Below are 15,560 nucleotides of genomic sequence, written 5' to 3'. Positions count from 1 at the left end.
TATCTACTTTCATTTTTATAATATTGTCCCATTCCTCTTTTTGAGCACCATTAATAACTTTTTTTCACATATTCTCTACTGTTTCAACTTTGATTATCCCATGTTAATATTTACCATTTTATTAGCTGCCACAGATTGCTTACAAATTCCACAGCTACTCAAATGCAGTCCACTGACAGAGTTCAACTAAATTTTACAGTTGTAGAAAATTAATATCACAGCTGTATAAAATTAGATCCCAGTAGGTAATTAGAATACAAGAGAAATGAAATGTCCGCAACAGGAATAAATAAATGGTACATCAACCAAAATAATAGAAGACTATTTTTGGTCTAGAAAATTTATGAAATGGGTATTAAAAAACATAATTCTGTATGAATCAAATTAAACCATCTTTAAAGCAAATTAAAGTATTAGAAGGATATTGTGTTTTATTTTTCTTTTCCCAGCATGAGAATGTGACTGCTAACTCATCAGTTTTTCATAACTAGAGGAGGGTACTACATAGAATTAAATAATATGGATTTTTCCATTCAAAATTTTCTAATCTTTAAAGAGATGAGTTGTGGAAGGCCCAGAGATTTGGATTCTGCCAATGAGGGAAGGAAGGGATTCCAAAGATAAAGGGCATCCATCGCAAACATCCAAGTCCCGGGAGCTCTCCGTCAGGAAATGGACAGCCGTGTGCCACTTCTCAGAGACAGACAGAGAGACAGAGGGAGTGTCTGTGAGATAACCATTAGCATGAGCCTCTAGAATCCGAGTGTTTTGGTTCCCAAAATCTTCCGAGAAGTCTACGTCCCTCAGATGCTAAATGCATTAAAAGGCTGAGAATCTAAAAAAAAAAAAAAAAGAATATTTAAATATCTACTTATGAAATAAGCCAAAAAGGTCCATCATTTTGGGGGTGAAAGTATCATTATAAATAACAAAATATATGAATGTATTTTAAAGAAAGGAGAACAAAGCAGGGAAGGACAAAGGGAAAAGAAAGGTTTTTCAAATTAAAATTAGAGTAGCAGAATCTTTTTTATAATTTAGTAAGCTTGGAAGGTAAAGTAAACCTGAAATCCACAAAATAAAGCAGCACAAAAGAGCGTGAAGATGGAAAAGACTGGAAAATTGTTAGACCAACCCTAGAACATATACATAATAGAAGGTTAGCAAAAGAACAAAGGTGGGAGAGAGGGCAGAGAAAAATGGTGGGAGGGAAATAATCAACAAAAATTATAATAATAATTCAGAAGTATTTCCCAGAAATTAGACACCTTTGTTCCTTGATTGAACAAAAAAAACCTCATGACGCCTTCGGAAAAATACTCACACTGAGACTCATGAACCTCATAACAAAGGATTAATGAGAGGTGTTACTGAAAACGCTTTGCTTCTCCCCAGTAGCCGGCTGTGAAGACTGAACTGGTGGGCTGCGTGTGTGTGTACCACAGTATACCCTGCTCTCAGTGTTAATCCTGTGTGATACACACACGAATGTAATACACTATGAGACTGTGCTATCATGAATTAACACATTTAGCACATGATCCTATTGACAGAAACTATTACAACTGCCATTATACACTTGAGGGACAGAAGAGTCAAGGGACAGAGTGAGAACTCAAACCTGTGTCCTCTTCCCTCAGAGCTAACACGATCAACCATCGCACAACACAGGATCCTCAGGGCAGGAACCGAGAGAGATTTACAATGAATTAAAAAGCTGAAGATAGTAGAGGAAATTTATGAAAATGTGAAAACAACTTGTAAGAAAATATTTTAATAATGTGATAAAGAAGGACTTATTTCAAGACACAAAACCAGAAACCACAAACACTTGACTACAAAAGTTAAACACTTAATTGTAGCAAAAAGAAATTAAACAAGATGCAGTTTTTTATCCTTCAAGTTGGCAGAATTTTTTAATCTAATAATCCAGATCTATCTAACATTAGGATAAAAAGTATTTTAATACCCTCTAGGTGGGAATGCAAATTAGTGTGATGCAAATGGACAATTTATATCAGAAACATGGTGGCATGAACTTTTAAAATTTTCCTTTTTTTGATAATTGAAGATGAAAAATTACACGTTATGTTTAATCATTTTATGTAATCTTAAAGCAAATTAAAGAATTTCATTAGCAAGTACAAATACCTCCCAGAGAAAAAGTCAAGAAAATAATAGTCCCTGATCCCCTGGAGGAGGGCACGGTAACCCATTCCAGTGTTCTTGCCCGGAGGCTGTCGGGCTGCAGTCCATGGGGTCGCACAGAGTCAAACATGGCTGAGCGCAAGGCACCGGAGGGGAAGTTTAGGAAGAACTGAAATAGAGCCTCTGTTGAGTGGAGTGAACAGGTCTATTCCAGCAAGTTTTTAAGCCACAAAGTTGATTTCTGTTTTTTGTTTTGTTTTCATCAACAGTGCCTAGGGGCAGAATTCAAATGAATGTTGAGAAAATGATTAATTATTTCTCTTTTCTTCTCATACTCATTGTTGCCAAAATCAAACAGCATTTATTAAGCATAAGTTCAGCTCAGATTGAGGTATATTATTTTTGTGATAAATATTAAATAGCATCAGTTATCAACTGTAAAGACATGACTGAGGTAAGAAAAATTCACCATTTCATTTCCAATTAGACTAGAAACTCTTTGTAGAGGAGATGATGAAATCTTCAAGATGACTGAATGAGAACAATATTCAAAGCCTGTCATAATGAGGACGGCACACAGCGATGATGGAGAAAGTATAGACACTGAATAGGAAGTGAGACAAGAGTGTGGACACATTCAGTGTAGAAAGAAGGGGGAAACTAACATTTATTAGGCACCTACCACCCCAAGTGTTTTCCTGTATGTTGTTTTGTTTGAAAGTATGTGTGTGTGTTCAGTCATGTCCAACTCTTTGCAATCCCATGACCCCTGCCAGGCTCCTCTGTCCATAGAATTCTCCAGGCAAGAATACTGGAGTGGGTTGCCATTTCCTCCTCCAGGGGATTGTCCCGACCCAGGGATCTAACCTGGGTCTCCTCCACTGCAGGCAGATTCTTTTCCCATTGTGCTACCTGTTGTTTTGTTTAACCCTCAAAATGCCTTAGGAAAGGGACTTCCCAGTGGTCCAGTGGTTAAGACCCTGTGCTTCCACTGCAGGGGGCAAGGGTTGGGGTTCGATCCCTGGTTGGGGAACTAAGATTGCACATGCTATGCAGCATGACCCCCCCCAAAAAAAACCTTAGGAAAGTGTGTCCTGTCTGTGCAAGAAAATGAGGCTCAAAAAGGGATAGTAGGGCTGGATTTGAACTCAGGGCTGTTTCCATTGAGGGCATGGCGGGTCTGCAGAGTCTGGAGCAGGGGTCCCTGTGATGGCTGGACTGACGTGTACAGCCCTGGAACCGAGCCATGGGCCACGCTGGCATCCTGCTTTGCTCCCAGACCGCACTGCCTGCACAGACCCTGCACTGGATGTCTGCTGCTGCCTGTCCCTGTCTAATGAGTGTCCCAAAGCAGCTTGTGGACCCCAGAAACGCAGGGACCGTGGTTTCCACTACTTTGTCTTCCCTGTGGAATCTTGATCTGTTTTAGTAGCTGCTTGGCAACTGTTACTTAAATGACTGAAGTTTTACACCAAGATTCCAGGGTCAAAACCTGTGTGCGTGGGCAAAGATGCTTCTATCTTCACAACTCCAACCTTAGCCTTCAGGCCGCAAGTAATGTGAACTAAAGGTGTGCTCTCACATTGCTCTCTTTCAGATATTTCTAATTTTTTTTTTTTAAGTAACAAGGTGAAACCAAGGCCAGTAACACAGTCTTAACATTAGGACTTCCAACTGGTTTTTGCTCATGAATGCCAGTCTCTCCTCCTATAAGAACTATGAATTACCATCCAGCAAGTCAATGGTGAGATAACGAAGCAAACTGTAAAATTCTAAGTGAAGTTTCCAGTATCAGGTCAGTGTATCCTAACCCTGTCATACAAGCACCATGTAAAAAGGCCACCTCCTTAGGGAAATCTTCACTGACTGCCCCTGTGGTGGCCCCGCTGGAGGAGGGCCCTCATGGCATCTGTTTCTTGCTAGGACGACAGACTTTTAATCGTCTAGTCACTAAGTCATGCCTGACTCTGTGGCCCTATGGACGGGAGCCCACCAGGCTCCTCTGTCCATGGGATTCTCTAGGCAAGAATACTGGAGTGGGCTGCCAACTCCTTCTCCAGGGGATCTTCCCATCCCAGGGATCGAACCTACATCTCCTACATTGGCAGGCAGACCCTTTACCACTGAGCCACCAGGGACGATGCATTTTACATGTATGAATTTAATTGATACACACTGATTTCAGACTCAAAAAGCCATATTATACCACTGCTGCCATACAGACCGTGCAGAGAAGGGAACCGACAAACCCAGACACCAGTAGTCTCTCAAAGTCAGTTACAGCCGGTCACGCGGGGACAACTCCCCAGACCCCACTGCTGACCTCGCCTCTGGTGGCTCCACCTTCCCCCCGACACCCAGCTTCCCTTTCCTCACGGCATCTTCATGGTCCGACACGAAAGAGACATGCTCAGCTGAGGTTTGGATGAGCTGTGGATCCAGGTACTGAGCCGATGAGGACACATGAGCGACAGGCAGGAGCAAGGCAGCCCGCCACCCTCAGGCCTGAAGGAGCAGAGAGAGGAGACGGGGTTTCTGGACCCGGAGAGGGAGGAGAGGGAGTGCGAAGTTCTGGAGGCCGGGAGATGCGCAGGCTGGCAGGGGCGGTGGGGCCCTCTCCGCCCTGCCCTGCTCTGAGGCTCACCCAGAGAACCGGGCTAACAGTGCCCCTAAAAGGGTATTTATCTCGAACAGAAGGCTCCGTTCTCACGATTTTTCTTAATGTTAGGAGATTCTACCACTTTAATTAGCTTTTTATTATTACCCGATGTATCTGCATTTCCTCCCCAGATCTCAACAAGGATAGGGTTCTGAGTCGTCAGACACACCCGAAGATGATGAGACCGGCTTTAAGCGCGTAAGCTTGTAAAGGGAGCAGAGTTTGCTCTTTCTGTGTTAGCAGACCGTCTTCCCTGGGTTTCTCGCCACAGAGACCAGAAAACGTATCAACCAGACTCAGTACGTTTCTTGCTTTGTGTGACGCAGATGGTCCGAGAGCACAGCACACCACATCTATTCCATCTTCTCTCTGCACTGAGCTCATCCATCAGATACTCATCCTCATGTGCGAAGAACAATCCTGATTCATTTAGAACAGACACCTGGGAAGTCCACGTGAGGCCCGAGAATGCATCCTTTCTCCTGATGTTAGCATTCCACTGCTGCTGCTGCTGCTAAGTTGCTTCAGTCGTGTCCGACTCTGTGCGACCCCATAGACGGCAGCCCACCAGGCTCCCCCGTCCCTGAGATTCTCCAGGCAAGAACACTGGAGTGGCTTGCCATTTCCTTCTCCAATGCATGAAAGTGAAAAGTGAAAGTGAAGTCACTCAGTCCTATCCGACTCAGAGACCCCATGGACTGCAGCCTACCAGGCTCCTTCATCCATGGGATTTCCCAGGCAAGAGTACTGGAGTGGGGTGCCATTAGTTTTCCAGTAATCACCTTTGGATTTTGCGTTAAAGTTCTCACCGCAGGGGTACGTCTATGCTATAAAATCGTAGATAGATTTTTTTTTTTTAATAAATTGTCTGTAAGAGTTAGCTTTTAGACCACTCTAACTGGGTTAATAACCGCATCATGAAGTGGGTGCCTTTACTCACAAACCTGGGCTCCTGAAACGCTATCCCCCTGTGTATTTTTTCCTGATAATTGACACTGGTTACGATAAGATGAAGTTGGCTGCTCAAAAAGGTTTTAAGGAGTGTATCATTCATTCCTGTATGCTGAAAAGGGACCATCAAAGAAAAGAAGGCGTTTACAGATTCTCCGCCAAAAGCAGCTTTTGGTCGTGGGGGGAGATTTTGTGCTTTTGTTCCAGAGACTGAAGGACAGTAGAAGTCTGAGATCCCTAGAAAGTCCTCCCTAGCTCTCCAGCATCCAGAATTTCTAACACCACCCGGGTCCAAAACTGGGCCCTGAAGACCACATCCTAGCCACCCCCCAGGAACCAGCCGCTGGGCGCTCGCTGCCCCCTCACCCGGCGCCCCTCAGAGCCAGCCCCCGGTACCGAGCCAGCCCCCCCATAACAGCTCTCCTTCTGTGCCCCTCCAGGTCACGGTTTCGGGCCCTCGAAGATGTCACGTGCGCAGACCTTCCCCAGCTATGCCTCGGAGCAGAGCGAGGAGACGCAGCCGGCCCTATCGCGCTCCAGCAGCTACGGCTTCAGCTACAGCTCCAGCCTCATCCAGTGACACCCAGGGGGAGGCTGAGACCAGAGAGACCGTCTGTCCGGACCGCCTGCCTGCCTGCGGGGCATGCGCCCTCTGAGGACCAACTGCAGGGAACATTGACCTGGGTCGGGTCTGGCCCCAGTCCCGGTAGAAGGTTCAAAACTGGAGTTCTGCTTCCTTGATTCTGTGGCTAAGTCCTTTATTTATTGAGTTTCTTGGGATGGGGTGGGGGGGAGGGGGGGAGTCGGTGTTTTACAAAAATAGAATTCAAATCGTCTGAACAGTCATTTAAATAAAATTCTTTGGGTCTGACAGCAGCAGGAACCTGGGCAGGGTGAGAAGTTGCCAAGCTGGACTGGACCGGACCTGGGTGAGGGCATTACCCCTGGCATTATTACTCTGGGCTCAGTCCTCCCACCTGATGAGAGGTCTGTCTTTGGGCAGAAAGGTGACCCGCCACAAGCTGTGTGGCTCGGAGAATTTCAACAGGGACAAATTCAGTAAGCTCTACAAATGGTATCACAACTCTCCATATAAGTAAGCCCAGTGACAATTAAGGGAACACAAAATTTAGAACACTATTACCCAGGGCCTTGTAGCTCTATTCTGTGTGTGTGCTGTGTGTGTGTGTGTGTGTGTGTGTGTATGTCTGTAGACAAATACAGATATGGATATTGCTGTATCCATCTATATCTAACACGTATATATCCATGTGTGCCGAGAGTGACAGGATATGCTCACTTAAATTGTTGAAAACTGTAATTTGGTGCATTAAAATTAAGATTGTTATGTTGAATAACTATTTTTAAAATAGTCCTGTAAAAAAAAAAAAGGCTTCTTATCAGCAAAGTATTTATGTATTCACGTCTGCTCCTATGACAAACCGAGGTGACAGTGTGAGAACGGGGAACTACTCTGGAAGCGAAGGAGGCAGTCTGGCTGTCCTGCTCGTCACGTCACGGCCCTGTCTTTCTCTTTAAGTACCCCTTGTTGTTGATGGTGTTTCTCCCTTGGGCCCCCTCTGAGCTACATGGGAAGATAGGGTGTGATCCCCAATCAGCTTCCACTTAACCTGGAGGAAAAGGACTCTAAATGACAATCTGATTAAGGGGAAAAAAAAAAAAAAAACCACTTTAAAAGAACTCAGACATTTTGCAGTCAAGAGAAGAGCATGGAAAGGATGGTAGGTATCATTCTTAAGCGTTAGAGATGCTGTTCTCAGATAGCCATCAGGGGCTTGTAATTACTACATAACCAGAATTGGCGGGGTTTTACTCTCCTTTGACTGGATTTGGGTTGGCTGGGATTATAAGAGAAAATGTATCCAACAACAACAGAAAGTTTTTTCATCCCTGAGACTAATGACAGACCTATAAGGTTTAAAAGGAAGTGGTGATTCCCACGTGAACTGGAGAAGTTTGGCTAATTCAGGTCAACATAGATATTTTTTTCTAGTTTGGAGTTTACTCAAGTAAAAATAAAAATCATTCTGCCTGAATTGTCTGATGCCACGTGCCTAAAATGGTCAGCTCCCAACACTCCAAGGTGGATTTAAAGAACCATGATCCTAGGTCTTGTAAGATGAAAACCTGATTTTTTTTTCAATATCAAAATTGTTTAAGCTTTCAGAGTTAGTCTATTGAAAGGGTACCTGATTTGCTGACCTGTGATGAGACTTTTCTTTCACCCATGGCCATAGCTTGAATGCAGATTGACAGTTCATTATAGACAGTTACTACTATATAAAAGCAGTATCCAGTCCCTCCTTGAAAAATTTCACACTTATAGCCACTACCTAGACTCTCCACATCTCTCAGATGAGTTTGAAAATGCCATCAAGATGCTAATCATAAGAGTTAATGTGGCTGCGAAAAATAATTATCCTAAGCTTTCAGGGGTAAAAAGAAAATTACTCAAACGCTCTGTGCTGTGACTTTTGCTGACACAGCAGAAGAGCAGGAGATGGGTTGCTGATGTTCATACAGCCTTCCCTGAAGTCCCAGCTTCCAGGGTTGAACACCTCCGAATTACCTGAGCACGTGGCATTTGCGTTGGAAATGCCCTTAAAGAAACACATCAGAGCAACTCCTGGCTGAGACCATTTGAGCCCAGCTCCTAGTGGTGCCGCGTTCACAGCAAGCCTCCTGCGGCTCACTCGGTAGAGCTGTTGCCTAGAGACCACAAGTTTCTACAAGGGACTTAGGGGGAGAGACCCTCAGAGGTCCTGATTTACGTCTCAGCGTTATTAATGTGCCAGCAGTACAGACAGCAGGTCTGGGGAGGGGGCCGGGAGGGGGAGATTCTGCTGATTAGATGAGTCTGCTCTTGTGTCTGTTTGGCAGGAGACACGATACCTGCATGAAGTAGTTTCCAGAAGGCCATTTGCTTGTGATCATTACCAGTGAGTGTAACTGAGGAGGGGTCCCAAAGATCAGGCATAACCTTGGGCCAGTTCATTCAGAGAATCATGTCATAAAAGGAGTCAGTGAGAGAGAAATTTCCTTCGTGTGTCATTAACCCAGTCTTATCACAATGAGAATAATGCTATAAAAGATTTTGTGGTAAATTTTTGGAGACTTATTCTAGCCTACTCCTCTAGCTATACTTAAAATTGTAGCTAAGTCGAAACTGTTAAATGAACAGATAGGACAATTTATATTAACCTAATATGCTTGGCATAAGGCAATGCACATTGTAATCAGCGTGACAAGCAGATAAATGTTCTACACAAACCAAAGATGAAGTTACTGAACCAGTCTGCTGGAACTTCGTAAAGCCAGAATCATAGCAGTCAGAAGAGGGGTCATAGGCGTGTATCCAGCTCACTCGAGGTTGCAGGTTTTTGACTAAAGATGCCTCTACACTTTGCAAGCATTTCTCTCCCTTCAGAAACTATCTTCTTCTTTAGTATACGTGTGACTTTTTCATCATGAAGTAGTGACAGTTACAAACCAAAAACATCTTTTGACTCCTTCTGAAACTCAGATGGCTTTCCACCCAGATTTAGACAGGTGGATGAAGGAGTCAGAATTCCCACATCGGGTTGGAAGAAACTCATGGTCAAAGAACCCAACACAAGTCACAAAGGCTCTTCTGAGCGCAGAGAAAGACTGGAAGACACATATATTTCATGGAAAGATTATCTGAAGGGATTTATTTTTTTATGTCCCCGTTTTTTCTTCTGATAATATTAATTGCTGTACACACGACCAAGCCATGAGGTTATATTTATGCAGAGAAGTACAAAATAACTGTGACCCAATGGTTTTTTATCCTGGTGGGAGGGAAAAAGAAAACATTTCTTTCACTTATTCATCAAATGATACTAGGCACTCAGAACTAAATTGTTTATACAGTAAATACTTATGAATCAGTAGGTTTTGGCCACTACTGCCATTTGAACTTAATGAAATAAGAAATACCTATTTACTTATATGTTAGGGAAGATGCTGTTTGATAGAGCATGTGAAATAAAGTGAAATGTGTTTATTAAAAGTAAACCTCACCTTTTTCACCAAGTAGTGGAAAAGTGCTAGTCCTTGTATCTTATACAATTTTCCTCTGTCTTCACTGGGCAATTATGTTTTGAAAATAATTTATCACCTATAAAATGATTAACCACTTATTCTTTTTGTCCAGCATAGAAGCAGTGGATGGGTAAATAACTCTGCACTGTTAGTAGTTTCTACAAATCCAATTTATTGCATGTGGTATCTTTATAGTAGATATTAAAAACATAAAAATTGATGTCTGCCCCTCATTCTTTGGCCAGAATCTCAGAAAATCAGTAAAAAGCATGAGTACCCTACTCCCTAGGTTATTTTAGCCATTTACTAAAATGGACCGCTAATGCTACAGTGAAAAGAAGCTGAGAAAATTATATTCTTGTAAAAAAAAAATTATAGTCCAGATTTTATTTTTACAACACAGCACAATAAATGTGCAGTCTACATTCAGTGGGGCTGAACTTAGGCCTCTAACACTTTGTGTCTTATAGCAAATATTATACTGAAAACTGCTCAAAGTGAAAATTAGACATTTTCTCCAAATCAATGATGACTTTGAATACCTTTCAATTTCAAATTACTTTACCAATTATTAATATACTTTACAATCCCCTGACCTTGGCCTTCTCAAAATAGATAAAAATTTGCCACTGGACCTATGGTAATAATTATGGCAGGCAATGTGCCACATGAATGCCCTTCTAGCCTTTGTAATGTGTGGAGTGCAGTGTCCCCTGAAGGCAGGCAGAACAAGATGACGGGATGAGTCAGGAGAGCAACAGTTCAGACAAAATTACAAAGACCCCAGGGAAGTGTCCAGCATGACCCCAGACTCTGCTGTCTTCACATTCTGACCTCAGTTCTATGTCACAGATGTGGCCTTTACTAGTTTCACCTCACACTAAGTATGCAATCAAAAGAAGACGTCAGTTTATCAGGTTTTGAAGTCACCACAGAAAGACAACACGTATCAAGTATGCTTCCTTCGGTTTAGTGAACATTATCGCACACAAAAGAACGTGTATCACAAAACACCCATGGGTAAACATCTCTTCAGTAACACGATCATCTCTGTACAGTCAACCTCATTTGAGTTTCAACACAAAGGTGTATTAGCTGTGACACTGCTTGGGGGCTGATTAAAAGGTCAACAGCCTCACATGTGTGTTCCCTATCAGTCTATTGGAAAGAGTCACCCAGTTTTGCTTTCTGAAATGACCACAAATCCTCCCTTTCTTACCTGAGAATGTGAATCTTTGTTGTACATTTCTGCAACTATTGCAATTAGTGGAGACACAGGATACTTCTTGGGGAAGTATCATTAGATGTTGGACACCCTTTCTAGATAGATGGAATGCTAGCCAGCTCTGAAAGCAGTCACGTAGAAGAACATTTCCACTTTATACTCTGCTCAGGAGAAAACCCAAACCTGTTGGTATTGTAATTCATGTAAAGGCAAAGAAATGGTCAGGAACAGTCCTGCCTCATTCCAGGCTTCTAATCCAGGAATGTTTCCTTGGCTCATGGCATCTCCCAGTTAGACATGGTGGGAGCTGAGAAATGCCACACAAGTAAATAGGCCCTTGCACGTGTAAGTGTCTCTCCCTGTTTTTCAGATGTTTCTAACTCTTCCTGAACCCATCACCACTAGTTCAATAGAAAGGCTTGATGAGGCAATTCATTAGACTGGTTGTAGGTCATAAGTGATTAGGATAAGTTTTATTACTTTTATATTATTACTGAGTTCTTTGTTGGAAATCCAGATTTACTTATCCTAATGTGATAGCTGAACAAAAAAAATTAAGTAGATGTCTATGTTTTGTATTCCTGCTAGTTCATCATATATATTTATGAGTATTGTTTTGGGGATCTTTATCACTCTGTAGCACTTTTGTTTCATTATTTATTGCAATTGTCACAGCTTTGTTAGATAATAATATCTAGGCTACATTTTTTCCCTGGGAACTCAAAAAGCTTCCATTTTCAACTGAAATTTGGGGAATGGCATTTTTTTACATTAAAATACCTTAAATATCAAGTTTTTTCTTACATACTTCAGTAGGCAATTATTTAAATTAACTTTAGATAAGTAAATAAGTTAAATTATTAAATAATATGAAAAACACATTTTACTTGTGATTTTCATACACTTTTCTCTTGTTGAAGATTTTAACATCTTGTATACACTTAAAGGAGAGGAAAAATACATTTGTAATCAAAATACACCAACTTTATTCTACTAATTCTACCTAGTAAGTTTTTATTTTGCTTTGTTTTCTCTGCCTGCTATTCTGGTTTGAAGAAAAATGACTGGATTTAAATTTTCTAATAGTTATTTTGGTAGGTTTAGTAGCTGACACAGTTAGCTTTTTCAGTCTGTGCTCTGATTTTAGGATGGTTTTAAGGAACATAAATTCAACCCTTTTTGTAGACACAGAATTGTGAGTCAAATGGCACAAGGTCTCCATGCTATCTCTGTAGTTGTGTTCATGCTGGAACTTGATTACTATCTTAACACTCAAATGATCCACATAAGACTCATAAGAGTTGCTTATTTTCAGGAATCTGACATTTAAAACCTAAATTCAGGAGAAAAAGAAAACTGAGATGATTTAAAGAATTTTTTTTTAAGTCACTGTAGGATTTCTCTCAAAAAAAAAATTATGAGAGGGTTTTTATGGTGTTTCAATATCATTAACTATTTGACAGAAGCTGAAAAGGCAGGAAAAGTGAAAATGACAGGGGTATCTTAATATTAAATATGAATTAGAAATTAGTATGACTGATATAGGTTGACAAATAATTTGATTAATAAAATTTAGATTTACATATATATTGCATAATTCAAGGAACAATGCTTTCTTTTATCAAAAATATATATGGCTGTATCGGTGGGCAGAGGGGGGCAAAATGGAGCTCCAACTTTTTGTGACAACCTGAAATAGAATTTCTTTCCAGTTATGATACAATTATTTTAGTTATAGCAGGCAGTATATAAATCATAGCAACGAATCAGTCTACCCCTTGACAATAAATAATGCATGAAAGCCGGTACCGTCTTTACTGCAAATGACAGGAGACCTCCTGGGACCTGCAGAGAACCTCTTACTCCACACATGCCCTATCTCTCTGTCACGCACACACATTTTTTACTTTTTACCCACTGTCTATGTTCCACTACAATGATCTTTTTCTTAGGTCTACACAGAATTATCCCATCTTGTAAATTCCTCATCCCTATGAATCTTCAAACTATATTAAATTGTGTGCTATATGCTTGCTTTATGTAAAACTCTTTTAAATTAATTTATATATACTTTGTGAAGTTTTATACTGTACATTGTAAACATATGTCATTTGTCATTGATTCCATTTACTGTTTATGAGCATTTCGGTAAAAACTGGACACTAGGCCCTTGTTAAAAAATAAAATATCCATTGCAAATTTGCTTCTATTGGAAAACATGTGATTTGACATCCTTTATCATGAATCACAATTTATCCCAGATAAATAACAGTTTGGGGACATTTCTACTTAACATTGGGCCACCTTTGGAAAAGGAATGCAAAGAAAGAGCTGTCCCTGGAAACTAAATGTGAATTTCTGGCAGAACAGAAAATATTATTATAATGCGGCAACAATAAAATTAGGAAATTAAATTATTTAAAAATCTGTCTGTGTGATTATTCCCCTTGGTAAAATACATGAAATGCATAGCTCAAGAATTACCATTTTCTGAATTCATAGTTTCTATGTCTCAATTCTTAATAGAGAAAACTTATTAACATCTTATTCATAATTTTAAGCAATTTACAAAAGATATGACTACCAGGAAGATGTTATAGTTGCACAGTATTAAAATTTCCCCCACCCCACTGTAAAAAAGGAAAAGCAGTTCAAGAATACAACTTTGCATGATCAAGACTTTGAACATCTAAATTGATGGTTTTTACTCACGAGTTATTTGATATTGTTGAAACTGTAATAGTATATGATTTCCTTAATTTTTGTTATTGTGTGATGAGCTGTAACTATGTAATTAAACAGAATTTTGACAATCATATTCTGCTAACCTTTAAAATGTCACTTATTCCTTCACTTACTGGCTTGCTATTTTCAAAATAAAGTAAAAGAAGGCCTTTATTAAATGTACGGTTACTGAGAATTTATTATGCATTTCCAGTGTTTTCCTAACTCTGGTATAATATAATTTTTATTAGGTTGACTCTGGTTTGACAGAATCATAGAATATCAATGTTGAAAATGACATTGGCAATCAACACATTTACTAGTGAAGCCATATCCAGAATTTTTAAGTGGCTTTCACAGTGTCAGACAACTAGAAAACAGCTTTCCTCCAGAACCATGCTCATCCTCTAATAAAGAAAATTATTGAAAATGAGCATTTGGTAGAAAAGGATTGAACGTCCAAAGTGAACTGTGTGTGGTCATGACTGTGCTAGACATCAGTGGCTTTCTTTGCTACTTTCTCTCTCGTGACACAGAATCCTTTGTGACTTGGATTTAGACTCGCAGAATCTTTTTCTCAAACTTAATCTTTAAATATTAGCTGGGCATTTCTTATTCGCTATTACCAAATTAGTTAGGAATATTTTTGTCCTTTTATAGAGTCATGGCTTTAGAGAGAGAAAGTGAAGCTTCCATAATATCATAGAAATCAAAACGGGAGAGGAAGCTTGAAGTACGAGGTCAGTCCTAGTGCTGAAATGTCCTGCTTCAAGCAGGTCTGGACAAGGTCATGAATTGGAGGAAAGCAATGAAAAATGTATGATTGTTTTCAATTCTGTGCAGCCAGTAGAAGGCTGAAAATGCTTAGGAGGGCGATGGTGGTGCAAACACTCATTCTTTCTAAATGCTGAATGAAACAGCTTCTTCTGTCTATGACTTCTATGTGCTTCCAGAGCAAATTGATGTGAACTTGATGGAGTTTTCTTTCCCTTTCTGTCACTATTAAAATCATGGGGATCATGTTTACTGGGGAAAGCATATGAAAATTACAAAAGCTTGTATAAGTTTAGAGCCGACATAAGACATTGAATGGAGAAGGCAATGGCGCCCCACTCCAGTACTCTTGCCTGGAAAATCCCATGGACAGAGGAGCCTGGTAGGCTGTAGTCCATGGGGTCGCTAAGAGTCGGACACGACTGAGTGACTTCACTTTCACTTTTCACTTTCATGCATTGGAGAAGGAAATGGCAACCCACTCCAGTATTCTTGCCTGGAGAATCCCGGGGACGGGGGATCCTGGTGGGTTGGCGTCTCTGGGGTCGCACAGAGTCGGACATGACTGAAGCGACTTAGCAGCAGCAAGACATTGAATAAATGCAGGTCAGAGGGTACAGCCCAAAAGCAATTACTATGCTATTTTTGTAATGTACCAAAAAACCAAATCTGGTAATTCTCCCAAGATGGAAAAACTGCTATCTTTATTTCCAAGTATTCAAGAAAAATATTAGACCAATATACCTAATTCTGATATCCATATGGTAATTTTTAAAATCAATGTTTGAGCAAGAACTAGATAGAGTATCTAAATATTCATGGAAACATGAATTATCCTAATATCTAGCTATTTTAGGAAATCAGGCTGCTGATTTGTATAATCGCAAAGGCGAGTCAGTGGATAAGGACTTCCTGAATGCTTGCTACCAACAGAACGTGAGTACAGGACAGCCCATAGCTCTTGGCTCTTGTTCTCACCTCCTTTGAAATATT

At 40.6% G+C, this 15,560-nt stretch overlaps 1 protein-coding gene across 1 annotated transcript in view; it reads left to right on the top strand.

The window, feature by feature from the left end:
• Positions 1-13,974, top strand: part of DOK6 (docking protein 6) — a 409,948-nt gene extending 395,974 nt beyond the window's left edge. Inside the window, exon 8 of the mRNA XM_018039636.1 lies at positions 6,199-13,974. Coding sequence (XP_017895125.1) covers positions 6,199-6,338 — 140 coding nt within the window. The 3' untranslated portion in view covers positions 6,339-13,974. The remainder of the gene's footprint in view (positions 1-6,198) is intronic.

The sequence above is a fragment of the Capra hircus genome, chromosome 24, assembly GCF_001704415.2.
Source record: "Capra hircus breed San Clemente chromosome 24, ASM170441v1, whole genome shotgun sequence".
In the NCBI taxonomy this organism is placed as follows: domain Eukaryota; kingdom Metazoa; phylum Chordata; class Mammalia; order Artiodactyla; family Bovidae; genus Capra; species Capra hircus.
This window is presented reverse-complemented; position numbering and strand designations above follow the sequence as displayed.